We start from the raw sequence: 25985 nt of genomic DNA on the forward strand, positions 1-25985 counted from the left end.
ATTTCCTGCTGGCAATTTATTGTTGCTAAGTTGTTAAGCTCCATTTCTCATTTATTTCGCACTTAAGAAAACTCGTCAATACCTCAAATTTTTAAAAAGCTGAGAAACAAAGTACAGTATAATGTCAAATTGAAGAAACAAAAGATACAGCTTATATTGTATTTTTGAAAATATAATTAACTGAATACATCAATTTTTCTAATAAACATTTATCCTTAAAAGTAATTCCACATCCCAACAAAGATGTTCCCATTTCTCTGAAGTCAGTAAGCAAACCTTAATTAGTCCAAGAACTTGGCTTTTCCTCCAAGTTAAATTTTTAGCATCTGTATTTTTAAACTAGTATATAAAATCACCACTATATATATATCTATGTTAATTTCACCATTATCATTTACATTTACTTTTCAGCTATTAGAGACTTAGTGCTTTAAGTAGCAAACTACCTAAATTATAAACATGTATTTTCAAAACAAAATCCAGTTCACAATTATATATACAGTGCAGAAGATTAAAAACTACATTAGCATGTGATTTCTTTTTCCTAAGGTTCCTATAAAGAAATGTATGCTTGTTCTATACTATCCATTAATTCTGTACATTTAAAACAACATTTGGCTTGACTTAGTCAAAAATATAAAGTCTAAAATTTTTTATAAGACTAACTCATTAAAAATAGGACTCAAATTCTAAACCAAGCCCTAAAACCAAGCATTCAAAGAATATCTGAATAATTTTAGTATTTCTGCATGGTACGATGAGGTTTCACAAACAATAATTCAAAAGTTTTATTATTCAGTGATGGGAATGGCCTACGACTCAAGATAACCCACAAATTCATATGTTTTACAAGCAGCAGTAATATAAAGTTAATTCAGTTAAAGACCTCATCATCTACCAACCAATACCATTAACCTGTTCACAGAATTATTAAAGTATTTCTATCAAGTCTAACGTGTCCTTTTAAGGTTTGTGTGTCGCTATTAAATGTGTTATAAAGGAATGAGGTAGAATCCCATTTTTTTAAAGTACTGCTATGTAAGCCAATTTCACACTAAGACATTTTTACGTCACATAAATATTAATACGGCTTCAGTGAACTAGGTAACTTTCAGAGAGCCGTGTTAAACCAAAAGCTAATCAATTTATGGAACTGTTGTTCTCTGCTTATTACCATATTTGAGTAACCATAAAGATAGAAAAAAATCTTAAGTGTATTACTTTGGAGGTATTCGTATGGGATTTTACCATTTCTAGAAAGAAATGAGAGAACTTTTTGGTCACAGCCTGGACTACAGAAAACTATAAATTGAAAATGTAAAGATAGAATTCAAAGGGCCTCAAAAACATCTGTAGTAACTGAGAGCATAATCTGCAGAACATGAAATTCCTTCCGTTCTAGTCTTCCAGTGACAAACTCCACTTAGCAGGGCTTAGGAAGTTGCTCTTAAAATTACAAATTTTACAGGTCATCATGGCCTAAGCACAGAATAGCCTACTCAAAATATCTCCACTCTTCTTTAAAAAAGTAGTATATATACTCATTCTTTTTCAAAAACGACCCAAAATATCACCAGTACATTTTATAAAATTAAACGCAAATTTTATTAAGGATTTCAAATTACATGTCAAATTTCTAAAATGGAATAAAACCATTTTGAAACTGGAGAAATGGCACTGATGAACACTGATATCCCTTGAATCTCCAACTTTATTAAAAAAAAAAAAAAAAACTCCTCTGCAGACCGTATTCCCCCTTGATATATAACAAGAAATAGTTATCTATCTCTTCACTTTGGCAACAGCTATTTCCTAAAGGAATGGTTTTGCTGCTACTTTTAAGTTCATTAAAAATGGGATTCTATCTTCAGATTAAAATTTTTTAGTTCAGAAAAGGCTGTATTCAGATGAGCTATGGGTACCAAAAAAAAAAAAAAAAATCAGTGCAGAATGTCTAATTAAAACAAGCAAAATCATTCTGAAAATAAAGAGGACAAACAGAAGGTGTTTTCATGGCATTTTTTTATAAACTACTGCAATTGGTTAAGGATTTCCAGTAGTTAATTAAAAGTTCAGGAGGAATGGATAGTACTATACAAATAACAAAATGTGTTTATATTCTAAGACCTTAATACTAAATTTTTAAAACAGACGCTTTATCACCTCTAAAAATGAGCCCAATGTAATTTTATTAAAACCAGGAATTCTAGGCTTTCCTGTAATTACAACCCAATTAGTCCACTCTGTCAAACCTTTAATATTCATCCCCAAAATTAACAGTATTTAGCCTGAGGTATTTTAAATGTGGCTCTACAGTCCCTAATTTAATGGCATTTTCCCCCTCTAACAATGGTCTTATTTCCACTTTAGTCCCATGACATCTATAGTATTAACTACAATATAGTCAAAAATTAAAGTAGCTGGAAAAAATGCTAGGACCCCTTGAAACAGCTGCTCATTACCTACTTCTGTTGAAACAGGAGCCACACAAAGATCTACAAGTGTTGCCTGACTGGATCCAGAATAAAGGTTCTTAAACTTGGTTTACCAGTTAACTATTCATATCAAGCCTTGGTATAATTAAGATGCTGAATATCATATACTTGTGGTACAACAGGTCCAAAGTTTTGAGCTTTTAATGCAACTTAGAAATATTTCATAAAATTTTTAACTTAATACGCCTTAACACATCTGTGAGGTAGTTAAGTCAACAGTACTACCCATTTTAATACACAGTAAAGCAAAAGGCAAGGTAAGTAAATGACACACTTTAAGCACTAAGAATTGGAATTAACTGTAGAGGCTTGGGGCCTTCAGTCTAGTTATGACCAAAGGAAATGAAATTTAACCTTTCACTTTTTCTATGAAAACCATTAAATCACTTAAGACTTTTTTGTCTTTTTTTCTTTTAATACTTTCTTATTAGTAGATGTAGTAGTACCTCTTCCAAATTCGGCACCCTTTTCTTCAGTAATATGGTAAACTGGGTACATAATTTGAGCTGGGACTCTGCTTCTACCTGACTTAGTACAAAATTAAGACATTATCTTTTGACAACTAAAATTATATGACATTTTTATTTTAGGATGCAAAAACAAAAATGAGCAAACAAACAAACAACAAAAAACTTGAAATAGGCTTGTCAAATGATGTAAATTCATCCTTTCCATGGAAGCAGAAGGTAGATCCTACCACAAAGAAAAGATGCTTAATTAATGGAGGTTAAATTTTAAAAGTACAATTAAAATAAAAATAATGAGGCATAACTTCTGAAAATACTAGGTTTTATTCACCTCCCTAAGATAACCAATAACCATACTATTAGTTAATAAGCTTTTCTTATAGTAAATGGTGTCACCTGACATACAAAAACCTGTTAATCTAAGTTATCAGGTGTAGGCTTACTGGAAATTCTTAACCATATACTTGTCTTGACAAGTTTTGCTTTTTGAACGATGAATTGTCTTAATGCAAGTCATTGTATTTCTGTAACAAAGTAATGAAAGGCACAGCTCTTGCAAGCAAACTTAAACCCATTCAACCAGATGAAAAAATACTTTGGTTCTTCAGGAAAAAACTTAGCAAGACAAAAAAATCTGGTTCATTTCACAGTTCTGTTCATTTTCATAGCTTTAATCTAACAGTTACATGATAAAAATACTCCAAGAAGAACCAAACTATATAGCAACGGACAAACATGCGTGAGAGATTCTGTGCACTCGATGCAGCTGGCAGAAAAACTAGTTAAAATGCTAATTAGAACAAATTTGGTCTTTAAAATATCAGTTCCTTTCCTTTAAAAAAAACTTCTGAGTCTACCAAGAAAATACAAAAACATAAGGCTGTAAGTAAATAATAGCTGTGTTTAGGCTATTACAGTGCAGGTTATCCTCAGGCCTCATACATCCTGCTTCACTGCTGCTTGCACTCTGCTGGGTTTTGATCCTTCTGTTAAAGGAAAACAACAGTCAATCTATCTTTTTCTATCCGCTTCAGTTAATTTTTTCAATAATTAATTATTTTAATTATCACATTATCTCAATGTTGTCAAAATTTTTGCCAAATTTTTAAAAAATGGCATAGTAATTATAGCAAATTACTCAAATATTAGTCACAAAAATGCTAAAACAAAGTCCTGATTTTACACTGTAGAATGAACGCCATAAAGTGAAACACATTAAAGTATAATCTTAAAATAACCAAATTATCTTAAGTCATATTACCAATTGTTTCTGCCTTTCAAAAATACTAATTTCATTCATATTTAGCTGTTAAGACCAATACAGACATGTCAGAATATTTGATTTTTTAACTACCCTCTCTTACCTGATGACTAGGTTAAAGCATCTTCTGGGTATTTTACAGCATAAGCAAATGAATAAACGCATTAAAGAGAACCTGGAAGTTTCAAGTGAATCCTGGTAACACCCAGCATTTTGTAGGGGATAAAGTCCTTTCCTGACCCTGATATGACACCTTCCTAGGAACAGGAAGACTAGACTAGGGTATGGAGAAGAGGCGACTGGGAGAACCTAAGAGCGCTGCTCTCCTGTTTCTGTGCACTTCTGCATTCAGATGATTTAAAACTGTTTACAAGCTTTCCTTAGAAGAGAAAACATCCTAAACAACACCAGCCTAAGTAATTTTGAATGCTTAATAATGCCCAAGATAAGGCACCATTAAAATAGAATCCTAGGGGTATTTAGGCTGAAACTATGAAAACCGTAAGGTCAGAACCAAAAATCAAAGTTTCTTAGGAAAGGTACATTGAAATTACACGTACTGTTGAAATGCCAGTGAGGATTTATTAAAGGCTTTAATGGGCAAAAATAAACTTTATATTCAGAAACATCAATTCATATTTAGCCTGCCTTAAATTTAACAGAAAACAGCACTAATTTTGCTCACCTTTGGGTCATAGTCTGGATCATTTTCCTCATCTCCTTCTTCTTCCCCTTCCTATATTAAAGTTCAAAACGCATCCATGAAGTAGGTACACAGGAGGAAGGAATGGCTCATAATGTAGGGAGAACTTAATACAAGTTACTCTATAAGTCAACAGATTTTTCATGATTACAGAGTTTGGTGACAATGCAATTTAATTTGAAAGCTTCTAATATGAAAAATTTCCCAACACAACTTGAGACATCCAGACAGGTTTTATTGAAAAGATTTACTGCAGCCAACGTTGAAAAAGTTTACTGCAGCTTTTGACTTCTTCAAAGAGCTGATAACCCTGCAGCAGAACAGAATTATTTGAAATAAAAAAAGTGTTCTGAGTTTTGCAGTTTATTTATTGAAACCTCATACATACATTGCTTGGATGTAGAATTCTAAAACCACGTTTTTCCAAAAAAAACGTTTTTATCCCGTATCATGGAATAATGAATGTACCAATGGAATACATAAGTCACTCAATTGCTTCTCAATGTGTTAAACAGAGAATTATTTGCTCATTTGGTAAACATTACCTCATCCGCTTCTTCACCTTCTTCATCATACTAAAAAAGGGAAAAAAAGATGACGTTTGAATGAAGCTAACATCTGAATGTAGCATTTACTTAATATCCACCACCGTATCCACTAATGTCTAAAAAAAGGAACAAATACTTCCGTTTGGCAACTGATTAAAACAAGGACAATAGCTACATGAGTCGCCCAGCTCAGTGCCATGATCTAAATTTGACAACTTAAAAAATAAAAATAAAGAACACAGGATAATCATGGGTAAACTGTGAGCAGGTAACTATGACTGTAAATATTACTTGTCTGTAAAAGGACCTAAAGCCTATTGGAATGATTGCCACTTAACAAGTAAGATGTCCAAAACATTGGAGAACAACCTATTTTTACCTTAAGTTGTAACTTTGTATTTCTATAAATAAAAATTCCATGCTTTCTAATAAAGATTTTTATCAGAATTCAAAAATGTCCAAGGTTATGATTTGTTTGGTCAAAAACATGTAATGGATTTACAACACTAACCCAACATACTGAGGTTTTACTATTTCAAAGTAGCCTTCCTAATAGTAGGAAAATAAAACTACAATATACCAAACACACAGATTCTAAGAGAATCTGTTTAAAACAATCCAAAGAGGTTACCAAAAAGGATGTAAGTAATCAGCCTAATTTTGAATTATTCTGTCTTGCTTTTTAACAGCTCCATCTATTCATTAAACCTCTCCCCAGTTCTGACTACCACACCCTCACCAAAGGATTCACTGCAGGATTCAGATTCACTCACATCATCGTCATCGTCTTCAATAGCTTCTCCAGTAAAGTATAACACTGATCTTGGGATTATACGCTCACGTAAAAAGTGACCAATTTCAAAGTCTGCAGCGAGGATAGCTTCAGAATCATCATCCTGTTAAGGAAAAACAGAACCACAAAATGTAATAACTTACTAAATTTGGCATATGTGGGACTGCTCAGTTTAAATCATTCATAGAAACTCTCAACTTCAAACATTTAAAAGTAGCTCATGTGTGCATGGTCAAATAGTCTTCTACATGTGCCTTAGGTTTACAGGTTTTTAATAAAAAGAGAATGTTAGGTCAGTGTGCCTACTGATCATTGCTTAGTTTCCTCTAGTTTAAAAGTTACAATAGCAACTTTGCTATATGACTGCAATTTTCTTTTAAAGATATTACTGAAAACACCGAATGGAATAAAAGGAAGGATCTCAGGCTCTTATAAATAAAATTATGTATATGGCACATAATATAGACCGGAGAGGATCACTTCATACTTCCTGAAAGAGACTTATCCAAGCAGCTGGGCAGTGCCAAATGTCATGAAGTCCTACTTGATAAAGACTAAGTCAGTCTCGGATTACTACTTAATGGCAAAGCACAGCATAGAAATGCTGCTGACATTATTCACAATTAAAATTATTCCACAAGACTAAAGTTCCAATTCTGTGATACTAAACAATGAGTAAATATTCTGTGAAATCCTGAATGTTTATTTTCGATCCATCAACACAATCTCATCTAGTAACAACAACAAAACACTGAAGGGTTAGGGGAGAAGACTTTGAAGGAAAACTTCTAATCGCAGACAGAGATGTTCTATCCGTAACTACTCAAGACTGTCTTTTGTTACCATCAATACTTGGTAATAAACTTAAGCCAAATTCAAAACATGTCTAGCCTACACTGCATATACAGATTTCTTAAAGGCTGTTCCTCATTCCAGGCTGCATGCCAAGCACATTTCAGCTATATGATCAACATATATAAAATAACCACATTTCTACTGGAATAATAACTACAGAAAAAAAATCTAAGCAGAATGTGATTAGTGTTTTCTAAACAGTATAAATGACTTAATACACTCCATTTTCCATAAGGAAGAAAACTTAATAGTTTGAAAACTTGAATCCCTCACGTCAGTACTTGCAAGTCTCAAAAGAAAAGAAAATCTTTAGCCTCCCACCATTTCTCAGTGGAAGCAGCAAAAGCATTTTCAAAGGAGTAATTTTTCAGATGTGTAAAGGTCCTCTTCTCTGCATTAGAAAGCCTCAGTACAAAATACTAGTGGCCACTTCCCCACTCCTCACATTTGAGAACCAGTCTTTTAATTTTATATATACAGTCCTTTAATTTTATATACAGTAAACAATTCAACAAATAAACAATTCAGCTTACCAGATCTCCACTCTCAGGAACTGCAAAATTGAGAAAAGAAATCCAAATGAGTAAAAAGTTAAACAGAGCTCATAATAAAACAACCATAAATACTCAAAGCAAAATGCTATTTACCTTCAGGAGGGGCAAAAAAATTAAAGAAAGAGTCATTAGAAACTGTTTTGGTCACAGTACGAACTGTCCCACGTCCCTTGTGTTTCTGCTTCTTCTTAATCGTTTTCAAAGTGACATTCTTCCCTTTTTTCCAATCTATCTGGCACCTTCCAAAACAAAGGGAAAAGAATGTCTATCACAATTAACGCATTTACTTTCAATTGCTGGAAAGCTGACATTTTTCTAAGTAAATGTTTTATTTTCCAATTTTAGAGGGGGAAATTTGTGCTGCTTTCTGTAGCAGTATAGAGAGAAAATTTTTATTTCTAAACAAATTTTTTCAATAAGTATATTTATAATTACCACAAACTCACAATATAATACATTCAAATGTGTACTCCTTTGGAAAAATATCTATTATGGTCCATGGAAAATCCTGCAAAAATGGTTAAGCTCTTCTCAGAAAACATCTTACTGAAATATTTGGAGATAAACTATGTATGTGTACCAAGCGGACACAGTAGAAAATAGTATCACATATCGTAAGTAAAATAAAAATAGATGTAGCATTCTATTAAAGTACTAAAATGAAACTCACCCTGTACAACCCATAATTTCTGGTCCATCAAAAGAAAAGGGATCAGAATCATCTGGTTCTGACCTCATCCTATATGTCTTTGTCAACACTTCATTTGTGAAATATTCATTGGGTTCAAAGTGAAATTCTAAGACAAAACTCTTAAAAAAAAAAAAAAAACACATTAAATTAAATTTTTCCATGATAAAATTTCAATGCTTCAGTAAATAAAGCTTAATGTATGATTTCTATAAACAAAATTTTAAGTGACAAAGTCCTATTCTGGGAAAAAGTCGTAAATCCCAAATTACCTTAAAAGCAATATATGGCACCAAATAAACTGAGCAAAACTTAGTTCAGCTTACACTGTTTAGTAACATGTTTATGAAATAGGTTAGGTACAGCTGAACAGTCTCTCCCTTCTTCCCGCCATCTCCCCAGAGAGGACTTTCAATCTTAGACTGACAGAGCAAAGGCCCAACCTTAGCACATGTAATAGAACATGCTGCATGTGCTACAGCTCACAGCAACTCTGCCCATGCTTTCCATATAATCCTGATGGTTTCAGGGAAAAGCTGTTGGCTCATCTTCCATAATGAAGAAGGAAGAACCCTCTAACACCTTCTGTTCTATTTACTTTCTAGACACATGTTTTTTAATACAGAATAAGCATTTTCTTATTCACTTTGCTGTTATTTTTAATACATTTTAAATTCAGTATCAAAAATGGATGATTTTTACTATCAGAGGGAGGAAAAGGAATAAATACAGCATCACAACTATCAACATGCAAACTTTAATTCCGACTAACAATTCAAAGTACCAAATATCATTTTCAATTTCTTCTCACTCCCTTGTCTAATTGTTGAATGTCACCTTTCTTTAGAAAGTTCCATTGATCTACTATGTAAACATCTAATGCTACAAAACTGGAAATATTTCAAGATTCTTTTACCATAGGCTGACCAGCATCTGAGAACTTCACTTTAATATCTTTCAAGTGCTTCAGAATAGGCTCATCATGTTCCTTTAAATTAAAAAAAAAAAAAAAAAAGATCAAAACGAGTATCTAAATGGCATTTTAAGACTAGAGTTCTTCTATTGGACGATATGCATTTAACCAACCGAGACATTTTATTGAAGTTTTATGTATAATTATGAACCTTAAAATTTACTCTCCAGGTTTTATGCCTTATACTGTTTAAGAATGTTTTCTGATCATAATTGCTACCATTTCCAGCTGCTTCTTGTTCCTTTACTACTTTGCTAAAAAACAGAAATGCAATAAGCTGTCATTGTTTTGAGATAGTTTCTTTTTCATGATATTAACAATCACAACATAAGGTAGTAATAATGCAGATGAAAGTGGCCCAAGAAATGATTCAGATTAGGAGAAGCAAAGTTTCCCGAAGGTGACATCTATATTGGTTTCCCAGAGAAAAGGACAATTATTAAAATAGGTAAGTAAAGAACTTGCTTATCATTGTAGGAGACACAAGACTAAGGTTCAAGCCCTGGATCAGGAAGAATTCCCTGGAGCTGGGAAAGGTATTCTTTCTTGCTCCAGTATTCTTGCCTGGAAAATTCCATGGACAGAGGAACCTGGTGGGCTATGGGGTCCCAAAGACTCAAATATAACTGGGCATGCACACGCACACGCGCACGCGCACACACACACGTATGTTTACAGTGTTCTTTGACAATGCAAATATTCCTTGGAATAGTTTCAGAGTGAAAAAAAGTCTCTCTGGTCAGACAATCAAACAACCCACCATAACCTCCATATTCTGCCATCTAAAACCAAGAGGCACAGGGCTATGTGAGAATTACAGTGAAATGAGCAATTATGTAAGAAACTGTTTCATTATTTAATTTTTGGAAATGAATTTATTTGATTACATTAATCAAAGCTGCAATTCCCCTTCTACCAATAACAGCTCTTTCAAAAGAAAGCCATCATGGGCATTCCCTTGCAGTCCAGTGGTTAGGCTTCTATGCTTCCACTGTCAAGGGCCAAGGTTTGATCCCTCATCAGGGAACTAAGATTCCCATAAGCCTTGGAGCACTCTTTTCCCCTCAAAGGCAATCATTCTATAAAAGTCAACAATACAGAAACCAGTCATCACAGTCATTTAAATTCCACAGGTTTACTCTTTGAGGTAAACTGGTGTTTTATGAATAAAATTACCTGAACCATATCACTGAGCAAGTCAACATTCTTAAAAACGGTCAACCAAAACTCAGGAATTCCCTTGGGATCTTCTTTTTCTTCATCCTTTTTCTCATCTTCAACCTTGGCCTTTTCTTTTAGCTCCTCCTTAATAAAAGACAGCATTAATGAATGCTGGATACCTAGATTAGACATCTTGATAAAATGTTTTACATTCAGGACCCAACAAACCATCAACTAATTCTAACATTCAGCCAAAGAAATTCTAGTCTAATTGTGTAAACAATGCTGTACCCACAGCAAACCTTTACTTCTATAAATATTCACTATACCATATCCCTCCCAAAAGAAAGCTACTAGGACCCATGAGATGTAGAGAAAAAAATTTTAGCTTCATGGAATAAAAAGAATTAAGCACAGTAAAGAGAAAAAGCAAAAGAAACATAAACCTTGTTTACTGCCTCACTCACTGGTTTTCTTAATTAAAATATATTCTCTTAATCAAGGTTAAAATATGAACACTGGAGAAATGAGATCACCTAACAGGGCACTGGATCTGTGTCACAGCCCTGCCATCTATAAAGGTGGGCAGGACACTTAGAAGCCTTCACCTCCACTCAAAAAATGGGAAGAATCCTTTTGTATGTCATCAGGAAGTTCAAAGTAAAAGTTTATATAAATCTATAAACTTTAAGTACTATAAAAATACAAGGAAAAAGTAAATTTGGGTATAGACAGTGCCAGGCTAACAGTGGCTCATCTGCACTCATATCCATCTCACAATAAAAGAAATATTCCCAAAGTATAAAAACATACTAAAGATAATAATACCAACCGAAATTTCATCTTCCTCATCTGGTTTCCATTCACACTCTTCTTCTGTAGGTTCATAAATGGCATTAATGATCTCAAATCGCTGAAACGATTAAAAAAAATTGCATAAAAACTCTGGCATCCAAGCTAAAAATTGTGTCTCATTAACACTCATAGATTTAATGACTTCATACTACAAGCTGAATTGTTATTATTGATAATTTCCCCAAATATCTTTAATAACCATTTTGCTGAGAGGTCTAACAAAAGTTTGTTTATATTTTCAAAGCTTTATTATCTACTTGAACTTTAGATAAAGTATTAGAAAACATTACCTTATCAAACAGAGGCTGATAAAGAACAGCATACTTTCTTTCAAGATCATGAACTTCCTCATAGAATTTGGCTTCTATCTGTGCACATTTAACTTGAAGGTTTTTGAGAGCATTCACTCGTCTTTTAACTACCCTAGGCAAGCTGAAAGGTTAGAAAATACCAATTATACAGCATCACAGTAAAACACAAGTCACTTTTGTCATATTGAAATTGATGCATAAAAGTTAGTGAATGACACTCATAGTTAGCAACATGCATGCTCATTCATGTCCAATTCTTTGTGACCCCATGGACTGCAGCCTGCCAGGCTCCTCTGCCTGTAGGATGGACTCTCCTGGCAAAAATACTGGAATGGGTTGTCATTTCCTCCTCTGGGGATCTTCCCAGCTCAGGGATCGAACCTGGGTCTCCTGAATGAGCAGGCAGATTCTTTACCACTAAGCCACCTGGGAAGCCTTTAGTGAATGACAGGTTTCCTATTTGAAGCAAAAGGTACATTCAAATATAGACCTCATGACCATTAAGCATTTCAAAAGAGCAAATTTAACCAGGTAGCAAATTTAAACTGTAAGAAAATGTAAATTGTATCACAAATCCTAAATCTTTCATTGTAATCACACCTTAGCACTGAGCTTGTCAGTGCTGGTATCTCAGGTGTGAAACAGTCTATCTCATACAGTTAAAAAGTCATGAACTGACTATCCTGATAACCTGAATTATTTTTTAAAATATGAACTGAGGGAATTCCCTGGCAGTCCAGTGGTTAGGACTCTGAGCTTCCACTGCAGGGGACACAGGTTTGATTCCTGGTCAGGGAACTAAGATCCCACAGGCCACAAGGCTTGCCAAAATCAGTGAATAAACACAAATAAAGTATGTACAGTTGACCCTTGAACACAGGTTTGAATCACTTATATGCAGACATTTTTCAGTAGTGAATACTACAGTACTATACAGTATGTGGCTGGTTGAATCCGTGGAGATGGAGGAATCAGATACAAAGGGCGACTCTTTATATACTGTTATACACTATGTATAAAGTTATACACTGATTAGCTCCTTATTCAAGGGTCAACTGCATATCTCACCTGTGTCTATTATTATTACAGTAAAAGAGGGGACCATATCTCTTTCTGGAAAAAGAATGGTATCCTACAGCATTATTTTTTTTTTACTCTCAATATTTAATTTGGAATTTGAAATTACATTAAATAAGTACATAGTATTTTATGAAGAGGGGAGGGGGGTTCTTAAAATAACAGCTTTCCTGAAGTATAATTCATATGATCCACTATGCGACATAGATTAAAAAAAAAAAAGAATATACACACTTAGTTTATGAGCCCCTCAAAAAATTACTGAACTTATGAATCCCTCTAAAATCCAAAAAACATTCACTCAGGCAGTTTGTACAACACATCCAAAATCCAAGTTAGAATTTCCTGCCATAACGAATGGACCTAGAGATTGATATACTGGGTGAAGTAAGTAAAATAGAAGAGGAAATATTGTATGACATCCCTTATAGTAAAATCTAAAAAGAAATGATACAAATGAACTTATTCACAGAACAGACTCACAGAGAATGAACTTATGGTTGTCAGAGAGGAAGGAAAGCATGAGGGGAAAGGAGAGTTAGCAAATTTGGGATCGACACGTACATATAGCTAGGTTTAAAATAGATAGCCAACAAGGATCTACTCTGTATCACAGGGAACTCTGTTCAATGTTATGTGGAGCCTGGATGAGAGGAGAATTTGGGAGAGAATGGATACATGTAAATGTATGGCTGAGTCCCTCGACTGTCAACCCGAAACTGTCACAGCACAATCATCAATTCTCCAATAAAAAAATCAAAAGCTAAAAAAAAAAATTTTCTGCCATAGACATATTGTTGTAATCAAATTAAGTCTCCTATTTAGCCACTTAAGGTAAGTAAAACAAACAAAAAACAAAAACCTCAAGTATCAAGTTTTATTTCTTATCCTTGAAAGTAAAATGTTCTGTCAAGGCGGTCAAAGAACTTGGTCACCTAGCTTTACCCTCAACTTCATGTCCAAAAAAAAAAAAAAAAAGACCACCAATCCTAGAAACTTTATGGAGCCACACACACACACACACCGTGAGCAAATTGAGACACACACACTCACACGCACACACATCCCATGAGCAAATTCTGAAGACCGCAGGCTGCCTTTAACTGGTACAGACAGGGTGAGCGGACTGCAACTTCAAAGACAGGGATGGGTGGTGGTGATAACCAGAGTAGGTAACTAACGGTGAGGTCAAGCTGGAAGAAAACTTTTGTGCAGCAAAGCTTTTAAGTACTGCCATCTGCTTTCAACGCTCATTGCAGTCCCCTTCACCCTTCAGAGAACCCAGTTCTTATGATAACACAAAGAGCTGATGAAAGCTGGACGTGCTCAGAGCCGTAAGCACTCACTCTTCCCCCAACTCCAATCCAGGAGCAACAATTACAACCAAAGTAGACTGCTTCCTCCCAAGAAACTGTCTGCAATTGCCAGCCCACAGTCTGAGGTGACTGGAGCTCTCCTCAGGCTCATCCTGCCCCCTCTCTCTCTAAACCCCATGAGACTGAGGTGACTGGGCTCTCCTCAGGCTCATCCTGCCCCCTCTCTCTCTAAACCCCATGAGACTGAGGTGACTGGGCTCTCCTCAGGCTCATCCTGTCCCCTCTCTCTCTAAACCCCATGACACTGATTTGACTGGGCTCTCCTCAGGCTCATCCTGTCCCCTCTCTCTCTAAACCCCATGAGACTGAGGTGACTGGGCTCTCCTCAGGCTCATCCTGTCCCCTCTCTCTCTAAACCCCATGAGACTGAGGTGACTGGGCTCTCCTCAGGCTCATCCTGCCCCCTCTCTCTCTAAACCCCATGACACTGATGTGACTGGGCTCTCCTCAGGCTCATCCTGTCCCCTCTCTCTCTAAACCCCATGAGACTGAGGTGACGGGAGCTCTCTTCAAGCTCATCCTGTCCCCTCTCTCTCTAAACCCCATGAGACTGTCAAAACCAAAGTCTAACCGCCAACCCTCCCTCGATACTCACAGGAGTAACTGATATCACCCAGTGAGCCAAAGAAATAAGATCAGAATAACTAGATGGTTCCTGAGTACTACGCAAGAACCAACTATTTAGCATCTAAAGCATTATTAGACACATGAAGAATTTAAACAAGAATGTAAATATATTTAAAGGGATGAAGGAGGATAGATACTATGAAACAAGACCAAGAACTGTAAAACAAGGTGGGAATACTAAGTATTAGAAATACAGTAACTAAAACAACCAACAAATAGGATAAACAATAGAGGTTCAACTGAAGGAAAAAAATCCATGAGATTTAAAAGCTCTCAGACAGGCAGTGGTAAAGACAGAAAAGCTAGAAGATATGGAGACATGGATGATAAATGTTAACAGTTGAAAAAGAGAAGGAAGGTAGATTATCTGAAGCAATGTGTATAATAAATTTCTCAGAGTTAAAGAAATATGAAAATCCTTACTCAAAGCACTGAGACGTTACTGAGACATATAACTATCAAAGACAAGTACATTCTAAAGGTATTAATGAAAAAAGCAAACTATAAAGGAAAAGGAATCAAAGTGACATCAGGCTTCAAAGGAAACAAGAATATACAATATAGAAGAAAAAAAATGAAGTGATATTTAAGACTCTGAACCTACAATATAGAAGAAAAAAAATGAAGTGATATTTAAGACTCTGAACCTATAATATAGAAGAAAAAAACATGAAGTGATATTTAAGACTTTGAACCTAAAATTTTCAGATATGAAGACCAAGCAAAATTTCAGATATGAAAGTAAAATAAAAATTGCCTAAGAGGCTTCCAGAAATATGCCACAGACACTCATATTCATTAAAAATAATTTTGAGGAAGTAAAAAAAAAAAATCCAGGAGATGTCACATAAGGTATAGGTGAATTAAAAATTGGTAAAATTTACTGTTGCCTAGAAGGAAAAAAAACAGAAGCCTACAGGAAGTACATTATCGGTGAATTTAAGAGATCAATAAGGGTAAATAAAGCTATTAGATTATAAGCTATTTTACTATAATAAGAGAGAGGTAAATTAAGTGAATGAACATTTTTTACACATCTATCCCAGAAACTGATAAAGCATTAATCAATAACCAGAAATAAAGAGAATCTGAACAGTACAACTAATATGCCTAAGCTTGGGCATATAGATCTTCACACTGAACATACCCATAACATTTATAGAAAGTTTTATAGCTGTTAAAGGTTTTTTGAACTAAACATGCAATCAAGAAACTGGAAAGAGGAATAGAGCAAACCCAAATAAGGAAATAATGTTAAAGGCAAGGGGGGAAAAAGCAGCAAAAATATATGAAAATGGAAAATCAAAGCCTGTTCTTAAAAACATTAAGACTGAGACAACTGGAAAAACTAATGAAGATACAAAGTACAGAATACGGAAGGGACAATTAGATTTTTTAAAAGTACGAACTGTATACTAATAAATTTTACACCTAGATAAAATGTATATTTTTTAGAAAATAAAACTCCACAATTGACAAAAGAGAAACTGAAGACATTAGTTTACCAGCACACGTAAGCTCTTTCCACTAGTGAATAAGGTAACTACCCACCCTAAGTACCCAACTCATATTTCCAAAAGTATATATTTAATATATAATTAGTAAATTCAAAGAAAAAGTCAAAAGATCATCAGAATCTAAAAAGGACAAGAAGACCCCTAAAAAATCACCAATAGATACCAAATTAGTGAAGAGATTATACATTCAATTCTGGTAAAGATTAGAATGCTCATTTTTGATGCTAATGCTTAACACAATATTGAAAGTCCTAGCCAATGTTATCAAGAAAGAAAAATTACCATGGAGTGTGATATAATGTGGAAGATGAGAATTAAAACTGCCCTTGTTTGCAGATGAGACTTTGGGGCTATGGGAAAAATAAAAGAACAAATTACTATACAACAAGAATAGCAAGGTTTCTGGACACAAAATCAACTTTAATACTAATCAATAGCACTCCTGTATCATGAACAACTCAAATGGCAGCCCACTCCAGAATTCTTGCGACCAGCCTGAGGGACTCAGTGCATGGGGTCATGAAAGAGTTGGATATGACTCAGCGACTAAGCACAGTACACATACATGTACACTGAATACAAAATCAAGAGTCGGGAAAAAAAAGTCAAAGAGAAAATACAGTAAAAAATAACAGTCACAATAACAATACAAACTAAGAACACTTCGTAATAAAATACAGAATACGATCTGAATAAATACAAGGACATGGATGAGACAATTTAATACCAAAAAGATAGTGGAATTCCTATCAAAATTGTAGTTGCTTTATTTTGGGGGTTCTGTTTGTTCTTTAAGAAAACCCTAATAAACTCACCCTCAACCATACATGGGCTAACGGGCTACAGATGGTAAGATCAATCCTAAGAGTGTGTTCCATGATGGGTGAGAGATGGTAGGAGAAAGCAACTGTCAGATATGAAGACATACTCTAAAGCCAGAGTCAGTAAGTGGGACAATGGCAGAAGAACAGGCAGAAACAACGAAGACCGCTGCTGCAAGAGAGGAGTGCTGCTCAGAGACAAAGGCGCTTAGAAGGATCTGATGTGTGATAAAGGTGGCAACATAAATGGGAAAGAAGGAACCGTGGAGTGAAGCGCTATAAAAACTTACTAAGAAACAGAAAGGTGATCTCTAGAAGGATTCAAGGTCTAAAGGTAGAAGATAAAACGAATCAAGTCAATAGGAAACGTAGGAGCAAGGAAAATACATCTTCAAAAGAATAAGACGTAGGTAAAACAGTTAATGAACATAAAAATTAAGGATTTAATGGAGGACACCATGGACAAAATTAATAGAAATGACACAAAAATTAGTTACAAAGTCTAAAACTGAGAAAGGATTAAAATCCAGAACACATAAGAACTCCTACAAAACAAGAAAAAGACAGTAAACCCCCACAAGTGAATGGGCCAAAGGGTACAAATGAGCAACCTAAAAGGCTCACTCCCAATTATCATGCAAAGAACGTCAATTCATTAAAAATCAGAAAATACAAATAAACAAAAGGAGCCTGCGTCTCTTTAGGCTGGTAAAGACAAAAACTATAAGGCTGAATGATGCCAACTGCTGGCAAGGACACAAAGCTAAATCAACCTTCACATATCCTGGAAGTACTGAAGGCTTGCATATCCTATAACTATCAATCCCCCGAGAAGTACATACTCCAAAGAAACTCTCACACAACCCCTTAAGAGGACATGCACCAGGATGACCATCACAATGGAATCTGTGATGATGGAGCTTGGAGACAATCCAGATGGCCGTCAAAGAAAAAGCATACAGTGAAGCATGGTGGACGAACATCACAGACAGCCAGGGAACACAGAGAAACTACTGACTAAGGTACAGAGAGACAGCAACGTGGGCAGATCTTAAAGTCAAAGTTGTGTAAAAAATATCAGAGGCAGAATAAGATACTTGGGTTATTACTAATGACTTTTATCACCAATGAAATAAATAAGAAGTCTGTATTTCTGCTAATTCTCTGCATTTCTAACAAATCTCTAAACAAATCTCAGGGATGATTTAAGATTCATATACTTCCTATGGAGATGAACCAAAATAAACTTTAAAAGACCAACTCTAAATTGGTACTTAGCAAAATTTTAAACTCCCAATAATCCTATAATGAACATTAGCTTTTCCACTGTGACATACATTAAGTCCCAGATGACCTTAAAAATATTCACCTGCAATGCTGATTATAGAAAGACAGACTATGAAAAAGAAGAACGTGTACCTTTCAATGTATCCTGTTGGTGTTTCTACCAGACCATCAAGTCTTTCTTGAAGGGCTGCAAGAATCTGAGGATTTTGCATCATCTGAACAGTCAGCTGACGCGCTTTAAAAAAAAAAACAAAAGGGCATCGAAAGAAGGATTTTATGAAAATGTATTATGCTATTTTAATAGGGCAATCCAATCATGAAGCTTTCCTGACTAGCCCATAAATCTCTGGTATGAGTAGAGACGAACAGCAAGGTAAGGAAAATTCACTCTAGGAAAATCTAGCGTACAGAACAAGTTCAGGTTCCTAAAGATGTCTAAGGCCACCACTTCTCAAGGCCACTGCCACAACTATTCTGAACACTATCCTTTCTCTTCCTATGTGTTTTACCCACCTTGTGTTTTGAGAAGTTCAAAGATTCATCCAGATGCCTATCTGTGATCTTTGATAACCCTTTGAAGTCAGACAACACATAAGAAAACTGCAAAAACAGTGACCCTTTCAAGCCTGGGAGAAAGATGGTCAAATGAATGACCTGAATGATTCCTTGAGCCTGTGCATGTGCTTATGTGCACCTGAACTGAGTTAACAGTTGAGACGGTCAAAGGCTGTAACTAAAGCCAAACAAAATTCGGTTAATGGCCTCTAAAAATTACACTCCATCCAAAAATAAGCTACATTTGTGCAAAACTATTCTGCTATCTCATCTGCTCTGTCAATACAGACTTTATAAAAAAATTGCATCAATTTTCCCAGTTTATGTCTTTAAAGATCAATTTACTTCTAATAGTAATTTGATTCTTCAATGATATACAGTTGTGATAACCAACATACTTTTAGAAGTACCAATATGGCCATAAAGATACAGTCCTGTATCATTAGTTCAGTAGTCTTTTCACAATAAACCTCATTCTGGCCTAAAAATGGAAGTCAAGTCATCTGGTACCTTGATATTCTTGCCCCTTTATACCCTAAAGCAGTATAATTCCCCACTAACCATTATTACCCCTTTTAAAAATAAATCGCTAAAGAAAATGTTGAGTGATTTTTGTCTACATTTAATAAATGTTCTTTTTTTGGTTGGTTAGAAAGAATTAAAAAAAGACAGACATACATACAACATATTTTCTACACGTTAAACCTTTTCAAGTCTAAGCTAATGTTTAGAAGCACCACTACCAACAACTCCTACCACTACCTAAGACACTTCTAAATTCAGATAAAACTCATAGGCAACTGTTTGACAAGACATGATGTCAAACCAACAGTAGAGGGCCACAGTGACCGCTGATGGGTCAGCAGATCCATACCTTCCTCCCTCACTCCACCTCCATCTCCCTCACTCCACCTCCATCTCCCTCTTCCTTTCCATTTCTCCCTCCCCATCCCAAACATACATTCACACGCAAAACTGCTGCTGTGGGTGTGGCTAATCAGGAAGGTGGACAGGTATTCAAAGAGAATGGCGTTTATTACTGTCCTGTATAAGATGTGAGCCAGCAATCACTGGCTCCTGAAGTAATTTAAAATAATACCTTTGATTTTTGTTTCTTCACCAGTTTCTTCTTCTTCTACTTCTTCAACATCATCCAAATCTTGATCAAGTTCAGACTGTTCTTTGCTATAATATTATAGTATCACACCAAGGTTCAAATGTACCAATTACCCAAAAAAAAAAAAAAAAATTATAGAAAACTTCAATTCATTTTCTAGGTTAATATGCCTCTTTCAAAAATATGAAACAAGAAATCTAAAAGATAATCCAGTTTTCAAACTTCATATGTAAATAAGTAAAAATTGGAAGTACTTAATATTTCATTTAAAAGCTTTTCAAATATAAAGTTTATACTTTAAGCTAAAAATGTGGTTTGATGGGTTGTGATTCAGAGAATATAACATCAGAAAGTACGTGCTTCCAACTCAATATCTACTGATTTCACTCTTCCTAGTAACAGCACTCTTGATTTTATACGCGATGGTAATACATCAATCTAACAAGTCTACGTATTCCAGCCTACCTTTCAGATAGATGTGGCTATATAACCAAATTCTGGCAGTGAGATAAAAAGGAGAAGCAATGCAGAATTTACCATCCTCCTTAATCGGATGGTGAACAGCTGAGGCTGTTTTGGTATTGCTCTCTCCTACAACAGGGATATAATGGCTAGTTCCAGCAGCCATGTCGGACCACGAGGCATCCTGGAGAAGACGTCTCCAGCTAAGAATAAATAAAGGAGTCTGGAAAAACAAAAGGCTCCTCAATCTCTCTTAGCTGTAGAACAACCACATAAGCCTGTATCTGTCTTTGGACTTTCCTTTTTCTTTACTTCATAGTGGAGATGAGGAAGAACAGTAAAAGTTAAGGGGAAGATCTGAGTCTACTTCATGCTCAGAGTAAAACTAGGAGAAAGTAACAATATCCTTCCAATTTCATCTTAAAATTCTAGTTTTTGAACATGATATTACAATCAGTATTAAAACAGGGATATCTAAGTCAATATAAAGATCATCATACAATTTCTTATGTAATTCTACATTTTAGTATTTGGTTTAGAAAATCAGCTGCTTTCATATCTTAAAAAAGCATTTGAAAACTTAATTTGCACATAGGAACAAATATGACCTAATTTTCATACAGTAACAACTACAGAAAAGGTCAACCGTATTCTACAAAAATCTGTTTCTGTCAACTAAGGGGGAAAAAAGCAGTCTTCTCATCAGAAGCAACACAGATTATTTTGGGAGTATCTTTTATTATAAAATTAAGCATATTTAGAGCTAAGGTCACTATCTAAAGATAATGTGGAACAGTTCTTCCCCCAGGTGTCGTCTCATTCAATCACTTATTGAACATCTAAACCTTAAAGCTTTAAAACAAGAGTCCACAAACTGTCATATGGCCAAATCCAGCCCATTTCTACTCTTTAAATAAAGTTTTACTGGAACACAGCCACATTTATTTATTTACTGTCTATGGTTTCTCTCACACAGCCCAACTTCCCTGGTGGCACTATAACAGAGCTGAAGAGCTGCAACACAGACCACATGGCCCAAAATGCCTACAATATTTATGATCAGATCCTTTACAGAGTCTGCTGACTCCTGCTGTGAAGAACAAGGATCCTCTCTCCTCCTACCCTGCTAAGAGCTCACAAGCATCCCACAGTAAATAATGGAGTGGGAGGGGGTAGGGCAGAATCAAGCTATCACAACCAATTTCTTTCTTTTTTCGTTAAAACAAAATGAAGGCTAGATGGCAGATTGCACATACTCAACTGATCTTAATCCTTCTAAAATCTCCACTAAGATTATGATAAAGAAGTTTTAAAACAAATACGGAAGGACAGGGAAATAAGAGCCAACAAATTTACGGACAACTGAAATCTAAGTCCATAGTAGTAGAGCTGAGAACCAGCCTACAGTGTCTTTAAAGAACTAGGGCTTGGTGGTGAAGGTTGATAAAACAGGGAGGATAAGCAAACTGATAAATCTTAGGATGCTCTCTCTAGCAGAAGACGTTCTGCTTTGGAAAGGGAACTGAGGTCAGACTAGAGGACCACAGAGAGAAGCATACTAGAATGCGGAATACAGACATTCCTCCCTAGCTGCCCTCTCCCAAGTTAGCCCCCCAAACACTCTTCACTGGCCTGTGTGACCAGCCCAGGAAAAAAGTACCATTCTAACACTGGGGATTCTCACAACAAATACCCACCCTGATGGGTATTAAATTGATTAAATACTAAATTGGTAAGTCTTTCCCTCCCCAACACTCAAACTCTCCAATTAACTTAAAAAAAAAAAAAATATCCTTCAACTAAGCATTCCCTCCACCCAAGTCTTAATGAGCAAACAAGTATTACTTCCTATCTGAGGAAAGCCTCCTACACTGAGACCAAAACAGAGGGAAAGAAAATTTAAGACTGAACAGGTAATACAAGGGAATGAGTATCCAGAGAAAAGAAATTATCAATCAAATAAGAAGATGCTATAAAACAGGAACAGGGAGCAAAGGAATGTTTGAAAACTAAAATAATAGAAATTTAGAAACTCAACACAGGAGTTAAAAGATAGTTTCTTCTGCTTTGTCCAGAAAGAAGAGCAGAGACAAAGGCAGAAACTAGAGCAAAACGCAGTCCAACATATAAGAGAAGCTCCCGAAATAGAAAACAGGAAGACATTCAACAAAGGAAGTCAAGCATATGCCCCAGAACTGACAGATACCAAGTTGCAAGACTGAAAGGGTCCACCACTGTATGCCTAACACAAGAGGCATAAAACCTAACAATGTCAAAAACTGTCAACTCTGAAGCCTGAGTAGCTTCCAGAAATAGATACATATGTCTGTATTTATTCAAAAGTCTCACATACAAGTGATTAAGAATTATGACGACTCTGAAATTCAACACTAGAAGCAAGCTGACAGTGGAGCAGTGCCTTCAAAATCCTAAAGAAGAGTGATTCCCAGATTAGAATGCCATATCCAAACCATCAAGCACAAGGTCACCAGTCGTTTCAGTCATGCCATCTCAAAAGAATTCACTGCCCTCGTACTCTTCCAAGGTGCTAAACCACAAGTACAAAAAAAGAAAACATGGGACATAGCAAACTCCAGAGAGGAGAAAAAGAAACCCCAGGAAGATAAAAGAGACGCACAATGACAACGGTGAAGCCAAGGTCAAGCACGCCACACCGGGCAGGGTGACTCAGGAGACCATCATTCTGAGAGCCTTCCTCAGCGACACCCACACTGCCACTCTCCTTTTAATGATGAACAGTGTGCGTGGGAGGACTGGCCAGACTCTTAGACGTACTTGAACGTGCTGCCCTTGTAATAAAGTCTCCTCCGTCCCACCTCCATGCTCTGCTGCCTACAACAGCTGCGGATAATCACATTATAACCCCTTCATCCTGAAAGGCTGTTTTACCTACTCCTTTGAGTTGGCAGCCTACCATGGAATTACAAATAGCAACAAACAGTGCCGCTCATCCCATTCTCCTGGACCATACTTCCGCAAGACATCCATCCGCACCAGAAGCCTGCCAGATGCCGACATCAGTAAACCTGTGGTTCCAGGATGTATGACCTTGCCCAGGGACTTCTTCAAAATAAGCCTTTGTAAGACTCAGGAAAGCTGAAGGCAGACCATGACCCAGACAGTCTTCCTTTTCGTACTTTTGACTTCTCAGCTATATTGCAATTTTTCTTTACACAGCTAAGTTTGTGACTGCTATTTAAGAGTTTCAAAAGTAAATACTGATTAAGAATTTGTAGGGGCTGAAGCTCTACAGAAAAACAGAAGCGAACTAGACAAAGCCAGGATAGTACTGACATATCTGGAGAGAAGAGGAGGATGCAAATGAGAAGGGTCACACAGGGCTTCTAAGAGTAATGCTGCAATTCTTAAAAACTTGCACACAAGTGTCCTGTTGTTCTTTCAACTCTACACATTAAATTTTATAAACTTATCTTTATGTACGATACTTTACAGTTCAAGTTGTAAAATCTTTGAGAAATGGTAAAAAACGAATTCTCCAAATATTTATGACTCATTATTGTGCTCAGCACTTTCCTAAGAATAAACACCGACAAATGGTTTAGTATATTTATGACAATGATTATGTATACTATATTTTGTCTTGGATACACTGTACCCAACTTTCAAAATAGTAGGTACTAAGCATTAGTCATTACCATACATTTTCATAATACATAATTAGTACTGCTGTTAATTAAATCACACAGTACACAGTGAAGCCAAATCTCTGAAAAAAGAATCAACTTTCTGTCACTTACTTGTCGATGTCTGCCATGTTGTACAAATGCCAAATATCTATGGAGAGAAATATCAATGTTAAAAAAAGAAAACATACAATTTATTTAAAACCAGTAAAAACATCTGAAACCAAAGCTCTTTAAATCAATACCATGCTAAAGCTATTATACACACACACACACACACACACGTATATATATATACACTCCCGTTAAAAGTGTTTAAAAACAAACAGGGGCCAGGAGGTGGAACACTGACACTAGTCACTGAAGTAAATTCTTCAGAGGACGCTACTTAAAACAGGAAAGTTACTACTTGGCATTCAGAATCTACTGGGGAAGGATTTTTACAGCAGCACTGTTGGCTAAAAGAATCTGAGGTGTGCTAGAATCACAGGAAAAGAGTAATACAAAGAGTCTTTATTCAAATTCCTTTAACCATGAACGGTCAATTTTTGGGCTGCTTAGTACCTCCCAGTACTCTTGAGGTGTTCTGATGAAAACATATATATATATATACATCCATGAAACCATCAAAGTCACGATAACAAATATACCCCTGCCTTGTTAGAATACCTCCCTCCTACCCTTCCTGCCTCCCATCCCAAGCAAGCGTTGCTCTGCCTTCTGTCACTACAGCTTATATTTTCTGGAATTTTATAGAAATGGCATCATAGAGTATGTACTTTCCCCCTTGGTCTGGCTTCTTCCATCCAGAATGAGATTTATCTGTTGTAGTACTTACCACATAGTTCATTACTTTTTATTGTATAGTGGTATTCCATTGAAAACATACATTCTATTCTATGTTTAAGTTTTCAGCTGCTGATGGAGACTTGGGTTTTCTTTTGGGGGGAGGGGGTATTACAAATAGAGCCGCGATAAGCATTTGCCTCTTTGTATGGACAAATGCACTTCCCTGGGGGCTCAGGCGGTAAAGCATCTGCCTAGAATGGTAAAGTATCTGCATACAATGCGGGAGACCCAGGGTTCAATCCCTCCGCCAGGAAGATCTCCTGGAGAAGGAAATGGCAACCCACTCCAGTACTCTTGCCTGAAAAATCCCATGGACGGAGGAGCCTGGTGGACTGCAGTCCCTGAGGTTGCAAAGAGTCCGACACACAGACAAAAGGCTTTACTTCTCTCAAACCCACTCGATTTTTTAAGTTATTTTTATCAAATTCATGTTAAAAGCCAAAATCTGCCACATACTGCACTCATGATCCCCTGGAGATCTTTTCTTTTCCCCCTAAGTTTAATAATTCTGGTTATTAAATGTCAGCCCTTTAAACTATTCAATGGCAGCTATAAAGCTCTGGTCCAGATCCACCAAGTAAACATTCCCCATCCCTTCGAACGCACTTAATGTCACATGACTGAATACTACCATGCCTCCAGCTTACCCTGAGTAGGTCAGCACATTTGTCCATAATGTTCTTGGTTATTAGGGCTTCCCTGGTGGCTCAGACGGCAACTAATCCGCCTGCAATGTGGGAGACCCGCGTTTGATACTTGGGTTGGGAAGATCCCTGGAGGAGGCCATGGCAACCCACTCCAGTCTTCTTGCCTGGAGACTTCCACAGAGGAGCCTGGCCGGCTACCATCCACAGGGTCCGAGGAGTGGGACATGACTAAGCGACGAAGCAGTTCAGATCAGATCAGATCAGATCAGTCGCTCAGTCGTGTCCGACTCTTTGCGACCCCATGAATCGCAGCACGCCAGG

General features: G+C 36.1%; 1 protein-coding gene across 4 annotated transcripts in view; it reads right to left on the reverse strand.

The window, feature by feature from the left end:
* NAP1L1 (nucleosome assembly protein 1 like 1) overlaps positions 1-25985 on the reverse strand; it is a 38572-nt gene continuing 12587 nt past the window's right edge. Inside the window, exons 1-15 of one of the 4 annotated variants that reach the window (XM_061415555.1) lie at positions 24283-24319; positions 20024-20109; positions 18502-18604; positions 11644-11785; positions 11331-11411; positions 10514-10642; positions 9281-9352; positions 8347-8486; positions 7770-7915; positions 7656-7675; positions 6248-6370; positions 5472-5501; positions 4909-4959; positions 3878-3948; positions 1-3188 (exon numbers count right to left, since the gene is read on the reverse strand). In XM_061415555.1, coding sequence (XP_061271539.1) covers positions 3913-3948; positions 4909-4959; positions 5472-5501; positions 6248-6370; positions 7656-7675; positions 7770-7915; positions 8347-8486; positions 9281-9352; positions 10514-10642; positions 11331-11411; positions 11644-11785; positions 18502-18604; positions 20024-20109; positions 24283-24299 — 1176 coding nt within the window. In that variant the 5' untranslated portion in view covers positions 24300-24319 and the 3' untranslated portion in view covers positions 1-3188; positions 3878-3912. Of the gene's footprint in view, positions 3949-4908; positions 4960-5081; positions 5237-5471; positions 5502-6247; positions 6371-7655; positions 7676-7769; positions 7916-8346; positions 8487-9280; positions 9353-10513; positions 10643-11330; positions 11412-11643; positions 11786-18501; positions 18605-20023; positions 20110-24282; positions 24320-25985 lie in introns of those variants that run through there. The other 3 variants (XM_061415557.1, XM_061415559.1, XM_061415558.1) reach the window with 3 other exon arrangements.

This window comes from Bos javanicus, chromosome 5 (genome assembly GCF_032452875.1).
Source record: "Bos javanicus breed banteng chromosome 5, ARS-OSU_banteng_1.0, whole genome shotgun sequence".
Taxonomy (NCBI): Eukaryota; Metazoa; Chordata; class Mammalia; order Artiodactyla; family Bovidae; genus Bos; species Bos javanicus.